Genomic DNA, 19,031 nt, shown 5'->3' with positions numbered 1-19,031 from the left:
GTATGGGAGGAGAAAGAGGAGGAGAAAGAGGAGAGGAGGGGTGTGGACTGTCACCGGGATAGGGCTGCGCGAAATCAGAAACGGAGGCTTGAATTTTAACTCCTTGGCCGGGCGGGTGGAAGAAGAGGTGGCGGACGGGTTTTTTAAAAGAAGGATAGCCGGGGGAGGGAACCAGGAGCTCGGTGTACCGCTGCTGTCTCAACCCGACACGGCTTCGACATGGAGCTGGAGAACATCGTGGCCAACACGGTGCTGCTCAAAGCACGGGAAGGTAAGGATGGAGATGGCCGTTTGACAGCTCCTCTCTCACGGTGTCCTGCCCTCGCAGCACCGGCTAAAACGGTAGAAATAAAGCCCTGGACACACGAGTGCCTCCACTTCCTCTTTGCTGAAAGTCTTTTTTTCACGATTGCCCGCAGGATATTACCGTTAATGTCCGTTTGCTCGAATGACGCTCAGAACCCCATTCACAACTTGCGCAATTTAAAGTTTCTGCCTCATCCGTGACTTAACGCTGTTTGTGCAACAAGCCTGGGGGCATTACTCAACTCTTTAGCAAACTGTGAGCAATTCGGCATTAAAATGGTCGAAGTGAATCTTGTTTAGAGCCATTAAAATATGCACCTTCCCTGTTTAGGCTGCTCACCGCACAAGCTGTCAATAACTGTTAACAGCACGCTATCCACCTTCACAGTAAGTCAGACTAGACATGTATGGAGCTTTACTGAAGTTACTATTTATGTTAATGTAAATAATTACGAAGTGAATTGTAGGAATTGTGCACAAAAATTGCACATTTTTTTAAAAGCGTCTCTGGCGCGGCGGCGAGGATTTACATAAAAAAAGAAGTATGAAGTCCGGAAGGGGTTGTGACTGCAGAGACACATCGGGCTTCCCATGCTGATGTTGCAGCCTCGCTCTCTGCTTTTGCGAAACAGGATGTTGAGGCAGAGCATCTGCGCGCACCGAGGCTGTGCACCACAAAACTGATTCTGGTGCCCCTATTAGATTGGCCACAACTATAAGACAGCCTGCTGCAAAAACCCAGGAAGTTAACAGGCACCACGGTGCAGAGCTGTATTGTGGAAAGCATCATCTGAGCCCTTTGTTATTCTCAGCGAAGGTTGTGGTGAGTCACTGCCAACATTAATTCTGATGCCCTCTGCAGAGGGACGCGAGAAAAGAGTCGTGATCCCCGAGCTTATCTGGAGGACTCCAGCCCTCTGTTTCGGCACACTGCTGCCCCCCCCCCCCAGTTGAAGTGCCCTTGAGAAAGGCAGCTCCAGGCGGGCCTTGACCTCTGACCTCTCTGCAGCCCAAACAAAAAAACTCATCAAAATCCTTGTGCTAAGATTTAAGAGTGGTGCAAATGAGAAAACAAATTAAAGTAGGTACATTTGTTCACATACAAGGAATTTGCCCTGGTGTTTGTTGCACGCGGTTGTATATTTTATGCACACTGTGCTCAACAAACACCAAGGCAAATTCCTTGCATGTACAAACATACTTGGCAGTAAAATCTTTCCTGAATCTCCTGAAGTATTTTCTGATTCTGGTGAGCACTACTCATCTTTAAGATCATCTCTGTAAGATAAACCAAAGCGCTTTTCTCTCCGAGAAAGATCATCAGCACTGTCGGACACCGAAGAAAATTCACATTCCTAACATGTGTTGCCAATTTCTGCATGTAAGCAATTAGACCCACAAGACTGGATTCATCGTCTAAAATAAAGCCCCTTGCGGGGATTTGCTTTGGAGATGGTGTTAAAATTTAAAGGAAACAGGCATACAGGAACCGGGCAACACTGTAAACGAACTGGTTGATAATGATGTTTACCTTTCTGTTACCTGTAATTAGATTTCAGTGATTTATTTGAGGTCTGGTGAACTGATCTAGTGCTGATACACAATGTTACGCCTGTGAAGTAAGACCTCCAGTTGAGAATTAGGAGCATTTGTACGTTTTGTTACCAGATATAACTGAATGTCCTGATGAATATTTTGATAACTCTGCTGTGCTCAGATGACGTGTATGATCATCTGTCGTCACATGAATCCCAAATGACTTGATTGACCCAGCAGCTGGGCAATCAATTTTCAACAGAGAGGCTCCAGACCAACTTTATCTGATATCAATGCATAAAATCCTGTGGTTATGTGAGCGCAAGCCATGTCCTGTATTCTCTTGTTGCAAATCTCACAAGAAAACTGAGAAACGATGAGGAAAATACTGTGGAAACACTATAAATCTATGGAACCAGTGAGACGCGCTGTAAATGCGCAAAACCAAAATATCGCTACAAAAACCTGGTAATGGAAATGCCTGCACTTAAAAACCACTCTTAAATATTGCGAAAATACACTATTACATAAAATTGCAATGGAAACACTTTCCCCATCACCGTAGATGACGCAGTGGGTCAAGTGACCGGTTCATCTGAATTCCATCTTCCTCAAAGCGAAGTCTCGCTTGACGAGAATTTAAGAGAATTACGAGATTTCGCGAGACGACACTTTACGAGAGTTACAGCTCATTCGCAAAACATCTGTCAAAGGAAACACGTACGAGATATCGCTTTGTATAGGAACCTAGTGTTTCCCATACAATTTAATACTACGCCATGGTCTCATAACAAATCGGAAATATTTTTCCATGTCTAGAACAACATTGTGCATGCGTTGTTTTACCTGTTTCTCCCGAAATAACGTCTCTCTTCCCAAAGTTGCCTCCCCCTGGGCCCCACACACAAACCCTCTTGGTCTCTCACCTGCTCTTTGCTGGATTCAACCTGTCGGAGAAAACGTCATGGACAACTCACGTAGCGTGTGAAGTAATTTGTGTTGGCTACTACTACTAAAAATTGACGTTACGGTCACTTTTTGAGACCCTGCGTTCATGCGCTTAATTTTTTAGACCGTGGAGATTTAAAATTAGTTAAAGCCAGTAAATGAAAACCCTAGAGGAAACAACTCCAGACGTCTAAACTTTATAAGCCCTGGCTAGCAAAGTTAGACTGAAAGTCAACAGTTTACTATAAATTAGATTTATTCGCTGATATGACTTTATTTAATCTTATATACATTTGTCCATGGAGTGCCACTTCTCAAAAGCATTATGTTTAATCTTCATCTATATAAACAGCACAGGCTGCTGCTGGTTGTCACTAAATCCAATATTCACGTTATGTCTATTACAGTAATTTAAATACAGACTGATAGAAAACACACACGCTACATGTATTAACAGCATCACTTGAACATACATCAGCATTATATTAACTACTTAAAATGACAGAAACCGTCCTTGAATAAATAAGTGTTTGACATGTATTTTAGTGTTTTACTTTGGCAACTATGTCATGCCACTGTCTTCCTTGCTTTGAAATTGTAAGCTTTGACCTACATTACCACTCTTGTCAGCGTGGGACAATGTTTCCACACTACAAACCGATTAGACTCTAATGTTGTCCATTTTCTGTCTCACTCCTGTAGAATCGCTGTTTGTCTTCATTTACAATTTCACTAATGCGCACAGCAGACATCGGGCATCTATCAGCTTATCTGTGTCTCCGATATTATCGCCCTCGTTTCCCGGACACGAGCACAAGCACCTTGTTTGCAGTGTATCTATGACGATAATCGATTTTTTTGCTCGGATGCTTTGTATTATTTGAATAGCAAATCCTGAAGCATGGCATGTGTAGAAGGCTGGACATCTCAAGGCTGCTGCTGCTGTATTCACAACAACGCTGTGTTATCAGTAAATATCAGTAAATGCGTCAGATCTTTGTCCAGGTCCCGGAGGGCTAGTTCTCCTCCTGAAGTTTCACAGCTGCTGATGTTTTCTTGAGAAATGAAGGACATCCCCCTTTCATTTTTTTCAAACGTTTTCAAACTTTCCACATCTCCAGGTTGTTTTTGTTTCTGCTCTGGCCAATCAGAGCTCGGCAGGCAGCATAGAGAGAAAAAGCTCTTTGGATTAATTTAGTGTTAGCCAAAGTGCTAATCTTTAATATGTTGCCTCAGATGTTAGATTACCCAGTAATGCATAATTTAACAATCTCATGTTTTACGTTGTCGTCTGTAGATTTATAACTGCTGGACAAAGAAAGACGTCGCCTTCGATGGCATGAAGCTTTTTCACATTTTTAATACAAAAAAACCCCTAAAGGAATCGACTCCAGACGTAACGTTAACTAGCTAAATTAACGCTAGCTAGCACAGTTGGAATAATAGTCAACTGATGACTATAAATTAGATTTGTTCGCTGTATTTAATTATACATTTGCCTAAAGAATGTCACGTCTCAAAAGCATTTTGTCCGGCAGAATGTCCAATCTGTTCCGTTCAATTCTTTCAATAAAACTGCTATCTGCAATTCCTAATTTCTCCAGTAGGGCTCACGCTGTTTTAGTAAGAGTTGCAGACTTGGCACAAAACTGAGACCCAGAACCAAACAGCGGATTGCTGTTAGATTGACCTTCTTTTTCTTAAGAAATTTAGTTTAGTTGTTCATGAAATGTTTTGTAAAAGTAATTTAGTTAATTGAATGGCAACATTTTCATAATATGTGCATTCTCATTTGCATTAGAAAGAAGGGAAACATTTGCAGTTGTCATGACTTAAAGGTTATTTTGATATTATGTTACCTGACACCCCTTGAGATGAAGTTGGGCTGTATGTGGCCCCTGAACTAAAATGAGTTTGACACCCCTGATGAAGATGAAATGCACAGACTGCCACTATTTGTCGCTAAATCCATTACTTTGCATTATTACGGTAATTTAAAGACGGATTGATGCAAAACTCATAATCTTGTTAATAGCTGGGATAGTATCATAATTAGGGGAAACACTGAAACATGTCATTATGACCTTTAAATGTTGTAGCGAGTCTCATTAAACTCAGGGAATATTTGGGTGTGAACCTCAATCACCCTGCTGCTGCTTCATTAATAAACAAAAATAGGAAATAAAATTTCCTATTCAGATTGATCTTGATTGGGAAGATCTGATATCAGTTCATAAAATCATAAAATGTGTTGATGCATGCCATTTCCTGAATTGCGTTGTAAATTGCTTCTAACAGCCACTATGGGAGCAAATAAAACGCAGAATTTCAATAAACCAGAACAACAACAGTCAGTGTAAAGTCCCGGTCACCTCTAAGAAGGTTGTGATTGGCCTAGCTTTGCATACAGCAGCGGGAGAGTCAGGACTGTATTTAATGGAGGAGGTGAGGTCAGGAGGTGACAAAGACCAAGAAAACTACAGGAAAGTGAAGACGCAGACGGACTTGAAACTTTCTTGATTTTAGAGCGATAAGGAGCGATTCTCGTCAACGCCTCGTTATTGTGAATGGACTGGCACTAGAAACTGCAGCGTTCTGAATCGATCCACAGACGACTGGAGCTTCTGAAAGGACAGGAACTTCCTCTGGTTTCTCATTTTTGCTTTGTTCTTTGTGCTCTTTGTGTTCGGCCTCTTGCACTTATGAGGACATTCACCGCCTGCAGGTTTGCCACGATTAAAACAAAGAAACACGTCTAGAGAAAAAGAAAAACCTTGTGACCAAAGAAGTTTAGGAAAGAGTTTTGATGATTGTCTGTAGTTACAAACACTCCGTGTACATTATTACATTATTACAACTTTTGAACCAATAAAGACCTTTAAAGCAGCATAAACTGTCTGTGGTTTCTCTTGACAAGTTTGAAGTTTTCCAACAAGAAATCAATGCATCAGAATCTGTTTGTTGTTATGTTGGATCATTTGAAGATTGCACATGCTACAACAAGCTGTGCAATGAAGTGTACGTCCTGGCTTTCTGAAGGTCTCTCACATGATATATCTGCTGTGTACTTTCCCATTTAAGATACCAAATATGCTTCACGTGTGCTGTGGTTTTTTCAGTCGTGGCTTCTTCACTAAGAGAAAATCAATTCTGTTATGTTGTGAAGTGACATTGATAACCACAGCCTTTAAACCACACTCTGTTTTTCTCTCACACAGGAGGTGGCGGGAACAGGAAAGGAAAAAGCAAGAAATGGAAGCAGATGCTGCAGTTTCCCCACATAAGTTTGTGCGAGGAGCTACGACAGACCACTGGTAAGATAACAGCGTCTTCCCACCGCCTCTCAGAGGAGCCTCTTTTAATATCTTTTCATATGCAAACCTTTCTGCTTGATCAGTAGTCTGAGGGTAGGAATGGGAGATAACTTATCGTACATGATGTACCACCAAAAGCAATCCCCATGAAGAGTATTGGCCATCTTGCGATCAATGTGATACACGCAAGTTGACAGACTTGACGTCCTCACAGCCATGGCTTACCTGTGGATAAATGAGGCTCATTAGTATGAATAATATGGAACTGGTTGCGATGGATGTGGATGTGGAACAAACTTGTCCCGTATGCTAGATTTGCAAAATCTAATGGCTAATGATAGCAACACAACAAATTTTTTCCACCACCTCAAGCCGGAGTGCAACGAGAGCCAGCAAATGAGTGGAGAAAGCAGCCACATCCTCCACTAAATTAGGGTGACCAGATGTCCCGATTTCTGGGGACAGTCCCTGTTTTGGATGACCTGTGACTGGGCTAAAACTGTCCCCGTTTAGTGTTTTTTAATGCGAAAAAAAACAAACAAACCCAGCGAGGGAAAGATAGGACCGAAGGGATTGCAGTTTACTTGCCGAAAGACATCTTGCTGTGTTCACATTTCACACTACAGATTTCTCCACAACTTAGTCTACTACTTAAACCAGTAGTTGAGTAGCTTATTTGACTGTGTTAACTGGTGAGTATCATCTGAGAGCAGTGTTTGTTTGAAAGTAGTGACAGATTGAGTCAACAACATGGATAGGAATAATAATTGGCTATATAATAATGGCTGTACCAAGAGTGTTCATCAGTATGTGTTCTTCTGAAAGGTCATCGCTTCCTGTCCAAATACTGTTCCATTTCAAAGTGCCATCTGACCAATAACCGTCCAGATACCTGGAGGTGTTCTTGCCCAGCCTCTTTTATTGACATTGAGATCCTACAATGCATTTCAAGTGCAATGCTTTTCCAAATTAGGAATCACTGTTCTTTTGTCCTCTAGTCCATACTTCGGATCAAACTATCTCTTGGGTGCCTGGTAGTTTAGAACTGATAAACACTCTAATCAGCACAAGTGTATCCAGGTACCTTTAGACCAATAATGGTCCGAAAGCCAGGATGTATTCTAGCCCTGGCCATTTCATCAAAGACCCATCAGAAAGTAATTGGTGTGGACTTGGTACAGCCAAGTACAGCCAATTAATAACAACAAGAAACCTGTCCGGCCAGTTTCATCTTCTGAAGTCAGAACCGTTTTTTAAGTGTTTGTCTGGGTGTGAATCAGTATAGATTAAATATAGAGGGAACAAGCAGACTTTTGTTAGAATAAGAGGATTTAAACAATTAAAGGTAACCTCCTAGCCTTCCAGTCAAAAGTAGCTCCCCCAGTTTCCCATTTGAATGCCATTGAACAAGATGGACATTTTTGATTTTTAATATATTTAATATGATATTCTTTCCAACGTTTGCCATGTTTACTGACAGCTCAACTCTCAAGTTCACACAATAAAAAAGAAAAGAAAAAAATAACGTGGAGCATGGACCTTTCTTATTCCTTGTTTTGGTGTAAATTCCACTTTTTACCACATTTTCTATTTTATTTCTTGCACCAGTCGTCTCTGGTTTACACACAAGGTTCTGTTTCAGAGTATATTTTTATCATCTGAGAGGACCAAATGAACAACATGTGCATTTTATTTGAAATTCTCCTCATTAAGTAGCAGCAGGTGACTCTTCTTCTTTAGAGGGGAAACTCCCCTGAAGACCGTCATATTAATGTATGAATTACTACGCATGACAGCTTCACATACAGTGTGGCTCTGTGTTGTAGGTTTTTATTCAATGCCCTCATTGTTTCACACAGTGACAGTGTTTTTTTTTATTGGGCTGAAGCAACTGTAACTTCACAGCCACTAAATGCCGTGATCGGGTATGTTACGTGATCCGCGGCTGCTGGTATGGTAGTTTAAAAGACTTAAGAAAACAAACCAAATGCAGAACGTACTGAAACATGATATGATATGTCAGTATTTCATATTAAGTTTCACTCTGGAAAGTATGACTAATGTTGATTTTTCATTTCCTTTGTATACAGTAGCATAGGTGGCCTATTCAGAAATAGACACCCATTTATCCAGACCTTAGGCTATGTACACAAAAAAGAGCAAACTCCAAGTATAGATATTAAAATAATATGTCTTGTTGATTAAACACGATTTTCCAGTCTTGTTTGTAGGTGCGTTTTCACACTTTGGACAGAGCCATACTAACTGTTCCCCAGACTGCCAGTCTTTATGCTAAACTCGGCTAACCTTTTCATTAGTGTTTCATTTGTGAAAATTCTTAGTTAGTCCTAATTTTTAACTGTAAATTCAACGACAATTGTGATACAACAGCTGACTACCAGGGTCAACATTTATAATCATTCTCTCGATGTCTGTTTGGTTGCTAATAATGAGTTCTATGCTCTGGCTCTCTAAGTAACTCTCTTGGTTCCCACTCCAAATGTTTCTCAGTCAGTGCATTTACATGCACAGCTTAATCGAGCTATGCTCAAAATTTGACTTTACATGCAACGGAGAAAATTGAATAACTCCTCCTTCACACTAGGTGTGTGTAGATATACATCTTTTCAGTGGGTTAATACAGTCCACTTTCCGGTTGGCCTATTACGTCATATAATAAATAAGTCGTTCATGCGGCAGACTTGCATTTCAAACAAGATGGATAATAGTACAGATTTTTAAATTTCGTATGTAACATTTCTGGGAGCTTCTTCTACGTTGTTGCTCAGGTGGTTCTTCTACCGGCTATGTTTACCTTCTTCCTCTGTGACCGGCTTTCTTGTAAGTTTTTGTGCTGGGATCATACGCCAGTGCAGCGGTTATGGAGGATGCGCACACACGTTGTCTAGTTCAACTCAATATTAAAAGACCTGTATCGGATCGGAGGCAAAACGTAACCAGAACGTCTCTGCAAAGAACACCATATTCATGGTGCCACCGCCGCTCCATCTGGGTTCACCTAACACTCCAAGCCAGGCTGTCATCATGGTCGATATTAGTGGCAGGTATCAAAGTGATGGTTGGTGTTGCCTTCAAGTCAGTGTTTGGGGAACTCTTTGTTTGTGTCACATGTCAGTCTACTGTATCAGTGGCTCCCATTGGTCGACAAAGTAGAGATTAGTTCAACTTGGTACCTGGTTTGTGGACATGTTAGAAATGTTGTTGCAGTTTGCTCAGCAGTCATCACATCAACTTACAGTGGTAATAGACGATATTATTTGTACCTTATCTCTTTTCAGAAACAGTTCTGCGTTATCTGCACTTCATGCAAGGATAACTAAGTAAAAACATCTGTCATTGTGAGAACTTGGCAAACCCTGTCCGCACAGGAAGTTGAGTTTCTGTTGGCGAATTACTTTTTCCAAGGTCAACAATGACCTTTCACACTCCACACATTCCAAACATTAATTATCCATCCGCTTTGGATGTAATGTAAATTTGCAGCTAAAAATAAATGTAGCGCTGCATGAATTCTAATATTCATTAACACCAGAAGGACCTTTAAAAAATGTTTTGCTGGTTTTCATCAATGTCTTGATAATCTCAATCCCAGAACCAACTATTGTGCTTTAGGAATTACGTAAAGCAATTAGTTTTGTCAGTCATGATTACTCGTGCTTTTGTGTTGGCGTAACTTTGTTTTTTATTCTTATTTTTTCATTTTTCTAGTTTTATCTTGAAGATATTCTCATGGGAAAACTTGAAGAATAACCAATACACTTACAATATTCCACACAAAAAGCAGCACATAATTTGTCCTTACTTCTCCTGGCATCAAACTGATCATCTATCCGGTTCAGAAAACGCTTGACGAGTCTGACTACAAAAAGTTGCTCAAGTCATAGCTCACAGGAAACTGTGGCCTTTGCAGAAAGAGGAAGCTGACTGGTGTTTTTGCCGTTTCAAGCAGCACTATAGTTACTTTCACTTTAACAGGTTGGAGACAGAAGACCTCAGATAAGGTTGTGTTATGTGTTACTGTAAATGCACAGTAAATGGGTGACAAAGGAAATCTTATTTATACTACTATACCCTTTGATATTCAAGTCTCAAAAAGCATATGACTATAAAAGAAACTCAGAACATGTCCTGTGAGTAACTGATTTTGCCCCTTTTTCAGAATACTTGGAACGTCTTATATCTAGCAATTTACAATTACCATGCATGTCATAAAAGGGGAATAACCTACTGGGGAAGGTGCAAGTAAAACTACCTTAATGACACCACATTGGTTGTAAAGAGATACAGTAATCCAAAGTCCTCCTGCGAATACTTACTGCAGGCAACAAATTAGCGAAAGGGTTAAAGTAATTTCAATACTCCCACACTAGGGATTGAGCAAGAAATATCTATGATCTGTTCTGTTTTTTACTTGAATCTTGTGTTTTGGAGCTTTGATCTTCTTGCTTACTTCTTGCTTGATAAAACTGGACAGAAACATGGAAATAAAACAGAAAGTTTTGAACAGCAGAAGATTTCTGCAACCTCAACGAAAAAGACCCCCAATCATGATATAGCACATTTTTTATTTTATCATTCTTATATTCGAATGTTTCAAACGATACTGAGAAAAAAAAAAAAAACTCTGAGCACAATTGGATATCAGAGTCAGAATTATTTTATTAATCCCAAGGTGAAATTACTTATGTAAGCATACGTAAAAAAATTAGAATAAGAACACATGCATCAGTGTAAGAAATATAAAATATTCATATAAAAATATGTACAAGTATAAGTGAACCTGTGTTCAGAGTTGTTGCTTTATAATAACATTGAATACGAGTACTGCACAGCGGGAAATTATTGATGGCCATGGACAGGAATGACTTCCTGTGGCGCTCTGTAATGCATCGTGGTGTAATCAGCCTGGTGCTGAAAGAACTCTGACCAGCATGTCGGGGAGTGGGTTGGACACGTTGTCCAAGATGACTTTCACTTTGTGAAGCATGCTCCTATCTGACACCACCGTCAGAGGGTCCAGCTTCACTCCCACTACGTCACTGGCATTGCACATCAGTCTGTTCAGTCTGCTGCCCCAGCACGCAACAGCATAGCAGATATCACTGGATACCACGGACTCACAGGACATTCTGAGCATAGTCCTGCAGATGTTGAAAGACCTCAGCCATCTCAGAAAATACAGGCAGCTCTGGACCTTCTTGTACAGGGCGTCAGTGGTCTCCCCCCAGTCCAGCTTATTGTCTTTGTGAACCCCCAGTTACTTGTAGTCCTCAACGTCATCCACACTGACCCCCTGGATGGCAACAGGGGTCACGGGCACCTTGGTGCTCCTCAGGTCCACCACTAGTTCCTTTGTCTTTGTCACATTGAGCTGTAGATGGTTCTGCTCACACCATGTGACAAAGACGTCCACAACAGCCCTGTACTGTACCTCACCACCCTTGCTGATGCTTCCAACCATCGCTGAGTCATCACAAAACTTGTGGAGATTATCACACAGATGATCTTCTGTGCAGTAGTTGAAGTCTGTGGTGTAGAGGGTGAAGAGAAAAGGAGAGAGGTGAGTCCCACTGTGGGGCCCCAGTGTTACTGACCACCCTGTAACACACATATTGTGGTCTGCCATTTGGGTAATCTATAAACCACGACACAAGGGGGGAGTCAATCTGCGTCGCCTGGATAGTCCCACGGTCAATTAGAGCAATGAAATACGTGACATTAAGCAAATAAGGAAATATGACGTTGAATACAACAACAATACCAATAGTGTTTGTTCTTTAAAGTTGTCTTCTTGTCAGTTTCTTGTACAACTGACTAAAACGAGAAATATAAATCTCTGTTTCTCTGACTCCTGCCATTTTATTGTTAACACATTCAACTCCACGATGCTCAGACATTGTGTTTGACTACGTCACTGTTACTCTTCTGTCCATCACCACATAAAACCCGCCCGAACGATCTGACTGGACCGGCTGATCTTTGAAGGAGCAGAATCAGTTCTCATTAGAGAGACTCCAGAAAACCTTCCACCACAGAAAAAAAATTGCAGGCAGGAGAAGTTGATCTGGCTCTCAGGCTATAATATTATGAGCACAAACTGTAGTTTTAATAAAAAGATAACATTTTGATCCAAAACTGATTTTTCCTGAATATTTGACCGCTTCTGACTAGGGATGGGCATCGATAAGGAGTTTAAAGAACCGAATCCATCTGGTTCAATTCATCAATATCGTGCTGAATCTTAACATCGTCCAGATGATGGCCAATAATACACCTAAAAGTTGTTTGCCAACTGCCATAAAACGAAAAAGAATCTTTACGTCGAAGCACGTCATTCACATCACGTGATGTTCATGTGACAACAAGAAAGACACAATTGCAGAGAGACTGAAAACGTGCCTTCACCTCTCCAGAATGGACTGTAACAGATCAACGTGCAGCTCATGCAGCACCGTAATTTCAAACAAGGGCGGCAACGCCAACAGCACACTGAAGCATTTGTCGACGACAGACGGGATTAACAATTGCAGCTATCGCCAAGTCTGCGCAGAAGTCAGTGCTAGTGAGGATCCAGTGACCAGTTTCCTATTTGTTTTCCTTACACAAGGTCTTATCTCTTGTTTAGAAACCCAATAAAAGTGCTGTTGATAAGGGAACTGATAAAGAGTTGAATCAATAAACAGAATCGATAATGGCATCAGTATCAATAAAATACTTATCGATGCCCATCCCTACTTCTGCCCTAGACTTCACAATATTTAACTAACATGCTGTTACTATGAACTGTACTTATCAGTTATTCCATCCAAATCTATTTCTTTGGGAAGATCTGCAAAAATAACAAGCAAATTTATGAGTAAAACTTGTAGTTGATTTGTAGCAAATCTGGCTTTAAAACTTGAATCCTTGTTATGACAATGACAACGAGATAATGTTGTTTTTGATTGTTGGGAAAGAAGCGAAGGCTCTTTCCTCGATAGGCCTCAGATCCTGAATGTTTATTTAGGACCTTGCACATCAAAGAAGATTCTGTTGAATGCAAGTGTTTTCAGTAAAATAAATGTGAGTTTCAGGACGTCCCTGGAGGCGGCTTGAATGAATTTTCTGTCTAAATATGTTACTCATAGAAAAGACAGTAGCCACAGTATTTGGTATTTGCTCCTAAATTGTGGGAAATCCTCGTGCTGAGACAAAGAGATGATTCTGTTTGCTCTCCTGAAGGCATTTTAATTGACAGAAGTGAAATCGACTCATCTCCGCTCCTTAGGCTGTTTTTAAGCAGTAAACATAACTAGGGTAATTTGTTTGTCTATTTCCGACTCATACTTAATCAAAACAGCTCTGGTAATCTTGTGAACTACACACAGCTACACTTTTGTGAATCCATCTTGATTAGTGTCATTTATTTCCTGTGCTTGTGTGAAGACATTTATTTATATCCAGCCCAAATATCTAAGAAAGATTAAAAGATTGCCATTACAACTGTTTTGTGGTAATAAAAAGGCCATTGTTTGCTGCAGTTAGAGCCTGATATTTCTCTGGGGATGTGCTAGAGACCAAAATCGACTGAATATTAGCTCAGTATAATCAAATTACTGTGTGCTTGTTTTCTTTTGTAAACCAGCAAATGGTTTGGCTTCCCCAGAAGTTTGTCTGTGTTGTGCGACATCAGTATGATGTAAAATATCACTACTGTCAGATTATGCACCTAGCCAAATCATAGTATACATACATACGTGACAGTGAGGTACAACAGAAACACAGGCAACATCGTTAGGAAGTCATGATGACGTTTTTTTCTTTGCAGCGTGGTGACAAAGTATTCTAGGAAGTTATTTAGTTATGATTGAGTAATTTCCATTGCACATTATGTACTTTATACATCTGGTCAACAACACTATTAACAACACTATGGCCAGACTGGATTTTTCTTTTGTTATTCTTTTATTTTCTTCCAGAAATGAAGAGTTGAGCATCTGTATGACGGAGATGGAGTAAACTACAGAGTTAGGAATGTTATGGATGTAACCAAGGTTCTATGAGTATCTTGGAGGTCATAAAAATTTACATAGAACCTAGGTCTACAGAAAGTTTTTTAGTTGCTAAAAAGAAATTCTGAAACTTCAATAACTAAGATTGTTATGGATGTAACCACGGTTATATAAATACTCTGGCAGTCATGAAGCACGATATAAAGTTAGGAATCATTTACAAAACGTTTCTTATGTTCCAGATAAAAAAGAAATTCTACCTTCTAACCTCGACAAACAAATTCCTGTTGATTTAGTTGATTTAGCTAATCTAATTAGCACCAGATAAATCTCTCTCTATTTTTTTGTGTAAAAGAGATTTAAATCCGTGGTGACATTTCTGCGTTGGCATGTCTGTTTGCCAGAAATTAAAACTTGAGCAGCTGTATGACGAAGACAGAGTAGGATAAGAGCATAAGAGCATAATCGTTTATTATGGTCTAGATTAAAAGAAGGAAGGATTAAAGTTGTTGAAAGAAGAGAAGAAAGAAGAAAAGACTTAAATGTTAACTGATTGTATGTAAAAACTCTCATTTCCAGAAGGGAGAGACAATTTTTCTTCATTGTAACTTTCAGTTTACAAGACATTTATAGTTTCTGGTTGCACTTCAGATTAACATTTGACAAATCTAAAGTATAAAATATAAATTATTAACAACACAATATAAATTTCTAAAATTAGCTCCAAGGTAATAATACAGTGCTATACTTTATTAGGTGCCTCATACAAAACAACCACAACCACACTTTCAGTCACTTCACAATAAGAGCTCCCACAGCCTTGATAGAATTTGTATTTTGTTGTTTTTCACCAGACAGCGAGAATAAAACTGAACTTATTCTGAAAAAAAAGTAAATGGGTAAAAATACCATCTTAGTTGGTCAACTTGCTTTCACTAGATGTTTTTGTAACCTTATTATGTGTTAGTCAAAGTTATGTAGTGGTCTTATAAAATAGTCTAAAAAAAAAAAGACATGAAAAGAGTCCAGTGAGGCCAACAGCGAACACGAGGAACAGAATGTTTGATGATGTTCATGAGCTCTTATTCACTGAAGTCAATAACAACACTCACTTGCTGAAGTACCAACAATCCATGTCTGCTTGTCACATGCTAAAATGCAGTATAGATCTGTTGCTCAATTTTCCTAATTTCTGCAGTTTTTGATTTTTATATCATCGATCTACTTTCTACTTCTGGATGGAAAATTATATAAAACCAATACTTTTTTTTTTGGAAACCAGAGCTGCTCTTCTGTTTCCTGGAACGCACCATGCAAATAAGCTTTGATTTGCATGGTTTCTGACAAACATAAGAACACAAACAGAAGCAGGAAGTACAGACAACTTAAAGTACATTTTGAAAATACTGAGACTGTAAACAAAGTAGAAATAACTTTGAGGTTGAAAAAAAGGTAAAAAGATTATAGGTGGGATATACAAAGGTAACTATTTGCCATTTCTCAAACATTTTCTTTAAGTGGCTGTTTACAGTAGTTTTTGTGGTAACCAGTAGAAAAAGATGAGTGGGAGTGAAGCTTGAGAAAGACAGTCAGGAAACGCTCCACTTCCTGGTTTGTTGCACGCAGGTCGTTGTCTCTTGTCTCTTTTGTCATGTCATGTTAATTAAATTCAGAGAGTTAGAGTAGTGTTTGACAAACACAGAATTCCCCAAATGTTTCCCTGAAAGAAACACAGACCAACATTTTGGTTCCTACCACCAAATCAATCGTGCTGATAGCAGGTGAACCCAGATGGTGCATTAGTGAAGAAGAAAGTCCTTGATTCCAGCTGACGCCCTGAGACGTTACTATCACCATGGATATGGTGTTCTCCGTGCACCAAACACACAATATATTTTCACTTTGAAACATTTAGAGAAGGAAATATACAAAAGGGATTCCTAAGCAACTGGATCCTGGAACATGCACTAGAAACCAACTATCAGCTACGAAGAAGCAACGAGTGACTAACATATTGCTCATTCATGTCTCCTTTTTATTTTCCTGTGATGACTCAAATTAAATAGTAACTAGCATTTGAATATTTCTGTATCTGCTCCTGATATCGGTTATCTGCGACTCAACAAGTGCTTTCTTGTTGTTAAAGAAGTTAGAGCAAGTCTGAAGCCTGAAGTACACTTCAGAAAGAAGAACTCCTTGACTTTGCTGCTGTTTTTTTCTATTAGCTGTTCTACTTAGTGCACCTCCGAGACGCATGCAGCAGATTTTCTGCACATGTGTTTGTTCTCGATACAAACTACAAAATTAAAGCGTCTTGTGTTTGGACGGGGCAACCATAACATGCCATTATAGAAACATAATCTAACAGTATAAAGCATTTCCACGACTAGTTTTTAGGGTTCAGCTATTGTGGCTGCAGGAAACTGTTGTTTACAGAAAAGGAAAGAGGTGTATATACTATGTTCTCTAGGGCTGAGCAGCCGGTAGACTGAGGGAACCTATTAACCAGCTAGTATGGTGACATAAATGGGGATGGTTTTGGAGCCCGTACGCAGCTTCTTGTAATGTTTGGAAGAAAAGATACAAACCCTCAAGTAACTGGATGAACATAAACATAGTCCTGAATTGCTACTAAATGTTTCTCTTCCTTAAAAACATTGTAACATTGACGATAATTTATTATAGGCTTGTCATAAAGAGATATGAATCAAAATGAATGTCAAATTGCCAACTATTGCACTTTATGAGTTACGGCAAAAAGGAGGAAAACACTTAACATCTTAGCATCATTAAGCAGACTTACAAATGGAAATCAACCACTTCTTTCTGCTGGATACTCTATACTGTATCTATAAATAGAGGGAGACAGTCAGACGTGCAGAGGCCTTGATCTGGTTTCAAACCCGGGGCATCACCATTTCTCTGTGAGGAGCAGGCAGGAGACCAGACAGTGGCCTCTTTATTTAGGTTCTCTTTGGCTTAATGTACAGCATGTTCTGGTTCTCTGTGGCTTAATGTACAGCATGTTCTGTGCAGAGATCTATTGAGAAAGTTCACTGAGCCACAACCAGATGACGATAAATTCCTAGAACTTGGGGTTTTCACATTTCATGCATGAGGAGTCGGTGTGGGACTGGTCGAGCAGCTTTATGAAATCCAGTGAAGCTAATTTTGTATTTTTCTCTGAATCTACATGTGGTAGACATTTTAATCAGAGTCCTTGATGTACGTCTTCCACAGATTTTTTCATTGTTCTCCTTGGTTCTGCTTCTGATAACTCTGAGGGAGAATGTCAGAGGATAAAGAGATCATTAGTAGAAGAACAAAAGAGAACGTAGCAGTGCAGGGATTAGTAGAGCAGAACGACTCAAAGTGGGATAAACCGAGAGAGGCACCAGCAGACTGATGATATACATCAGTGAAACAACTGAGGGAACACTTATCCCAAGGAATGAACATTTGCTGTAAATAAAAGATTGAGATCGCCGCAAACATTTGACCTGCTGATTTTAAGAGTAATGGTTCCAAAAGCAGGACTAGGTATCAATTTTACATAGTTATGAGCGAGATTCTGTATTACAATTCCTCTAGTTTCTCATATTTCACGTGTCTTTGCTTTTGTCCAGCTCTTCTCTGTCGCCGTACTTTTTAAATCCAATGAGCTTCCAGACCTGATGGCGCTCTCTGATGGCACTCTCAGAGTTGGATCTTCACTACACGGTGACTAATCTCGTTAGAAATCACACAAGATTTTTTGTGTGAAACCCATCTAGCGAGATTTCTTAAGATAGTATGCAGGAAATGGCTTGTATTTAAAAAGTTCCATCTGATAATTTTCTGAATTGATATCGGATCTTTTGAATCCAAAAAAAAATACCCCTCCTGGACAGTCAAATTGCAACTACCCATCTTTAAGTACCTGCTCACACCTGGCATTCAAATTTGTCCCCAGCCAGCACTTGTCAGGTAATAAATGTAAATAAAGACACAAGCCATTATTGAGAAAATACGCATCTCCTCTTTCAGCCCTGAAGGATCAGCCCTGTCGAGTAGATGGTCTTGAATGGGACCTAGGGCTCATTGTGTGTTCACACTAGCAAAGAAATAAGGTACAACGGTTAATGTGACGTCCGAATAAGCTCGGGCTTCCGTTCCCATAAAATCTGCTATCTTTATTTCTGTGTCATTTAAAATTTGTTAAACAAATCAATGAGAGGTCACGCTCACCATTTTGTCTTAAGGCTTCATTTACTGAACATGTACTAGTAATGGATTCATCACTCATAGTAATGATCTGTTAAGAGGTAGAGGTGACTGACCAAGGTTTGCTTTCATTAGAGACATGTATTATCAGACTTAAATACAACTCCATTATTACAATAAGATTTCTGGCTTGATGTGTCACAGACATTTAACTAGTTCACACTTTTAAGGCGTCTGTTTGTTTTCTGTGAAATGTATCTCTCATTTTTACAGATTTATTTATAGATCTTCACAGCTCTGTCCTAATTAATGGTCCATATTTATTGTTTCTACATGTGCTGGATAAAGAAATACTACAGTGTGCAGTCCAAAGTCAGACAAGAGGAAGGAGAATGCTATTTTAAAAAAGGTTGAAAGAGTTTGCAGACCTGTTTGCCCTCTTCTTCCTTTTCCCTCTTGCAATAGTCGCTCTGTGATCTCCATGAATCATATTTGTTTGTGCGTCAAGCGTCCTGAATCGCTTTGCATCCCCATGAGTCACGGATGCAAATCCCTGTTTCCTCGGTGCTGTTGTTTTTTCTTTTTTGTCCCAAAGCACAGCTGGACAGGTGAACTCACACAACCCCAGAAATCAGTCAGCAGTAAAATTGTCCTCTGCATGTGTGTTTTACTTCTTCTTCTTCTTCTTTTGTTAATGCCAAAATTATCAGGG

The 19,031-nt window shown here is 39.7% G+C and overlaps 1 protein-coding gene across 1 annotated transcript in view; it reads left to right on the top strand.

The window, feature by feature from the left end:
• The first annotated feature begins 57 nt into the window (after positions 1 to 57).
• The window catches only part of grk6 (G protein-coupled receptor kinase 6), a 42,512-nt gene continuing 23,538 nt past the window's right edge, over positions 58 to 19,031 (top strand). The window contains exons 1-2 of the mRNA XM_047606704.1: positions 58 to 271; positions 6,009 to 6,104. Coding sequence (XP_047462660.1) covers positions 220 to 271; positions 6,009 to 6,104 — 148 coding nt within the window. The 5' untranslated portion in view covers positions 58 to 219. The remainder of the gene's footprint in view (positions 272 to 6,008; positions 6,105 to 19,031) is intronic.

The sequence above is a fragment of the Mugil cephalus genome, chromosome 15, assembly GCF_022458985.1.
Source record: "Mugil cephalus isolate CIBA_MC_2020 chromosome 15, CIBA_Mcephalus_1.1, whole genome shotgun sequence".
NCBI classification, from domain to species: Eukaryota; Metazoa; Chordata; class Actinopteri; order Mugiliformes; family Mugilidae; genus Mugil; species Mugil cephalus.
The sequence above is the reverse complement of the archived record's forward strand: the minus strand, read 5'-3'. Positions and strand labels throughout refer to the sequence as shown.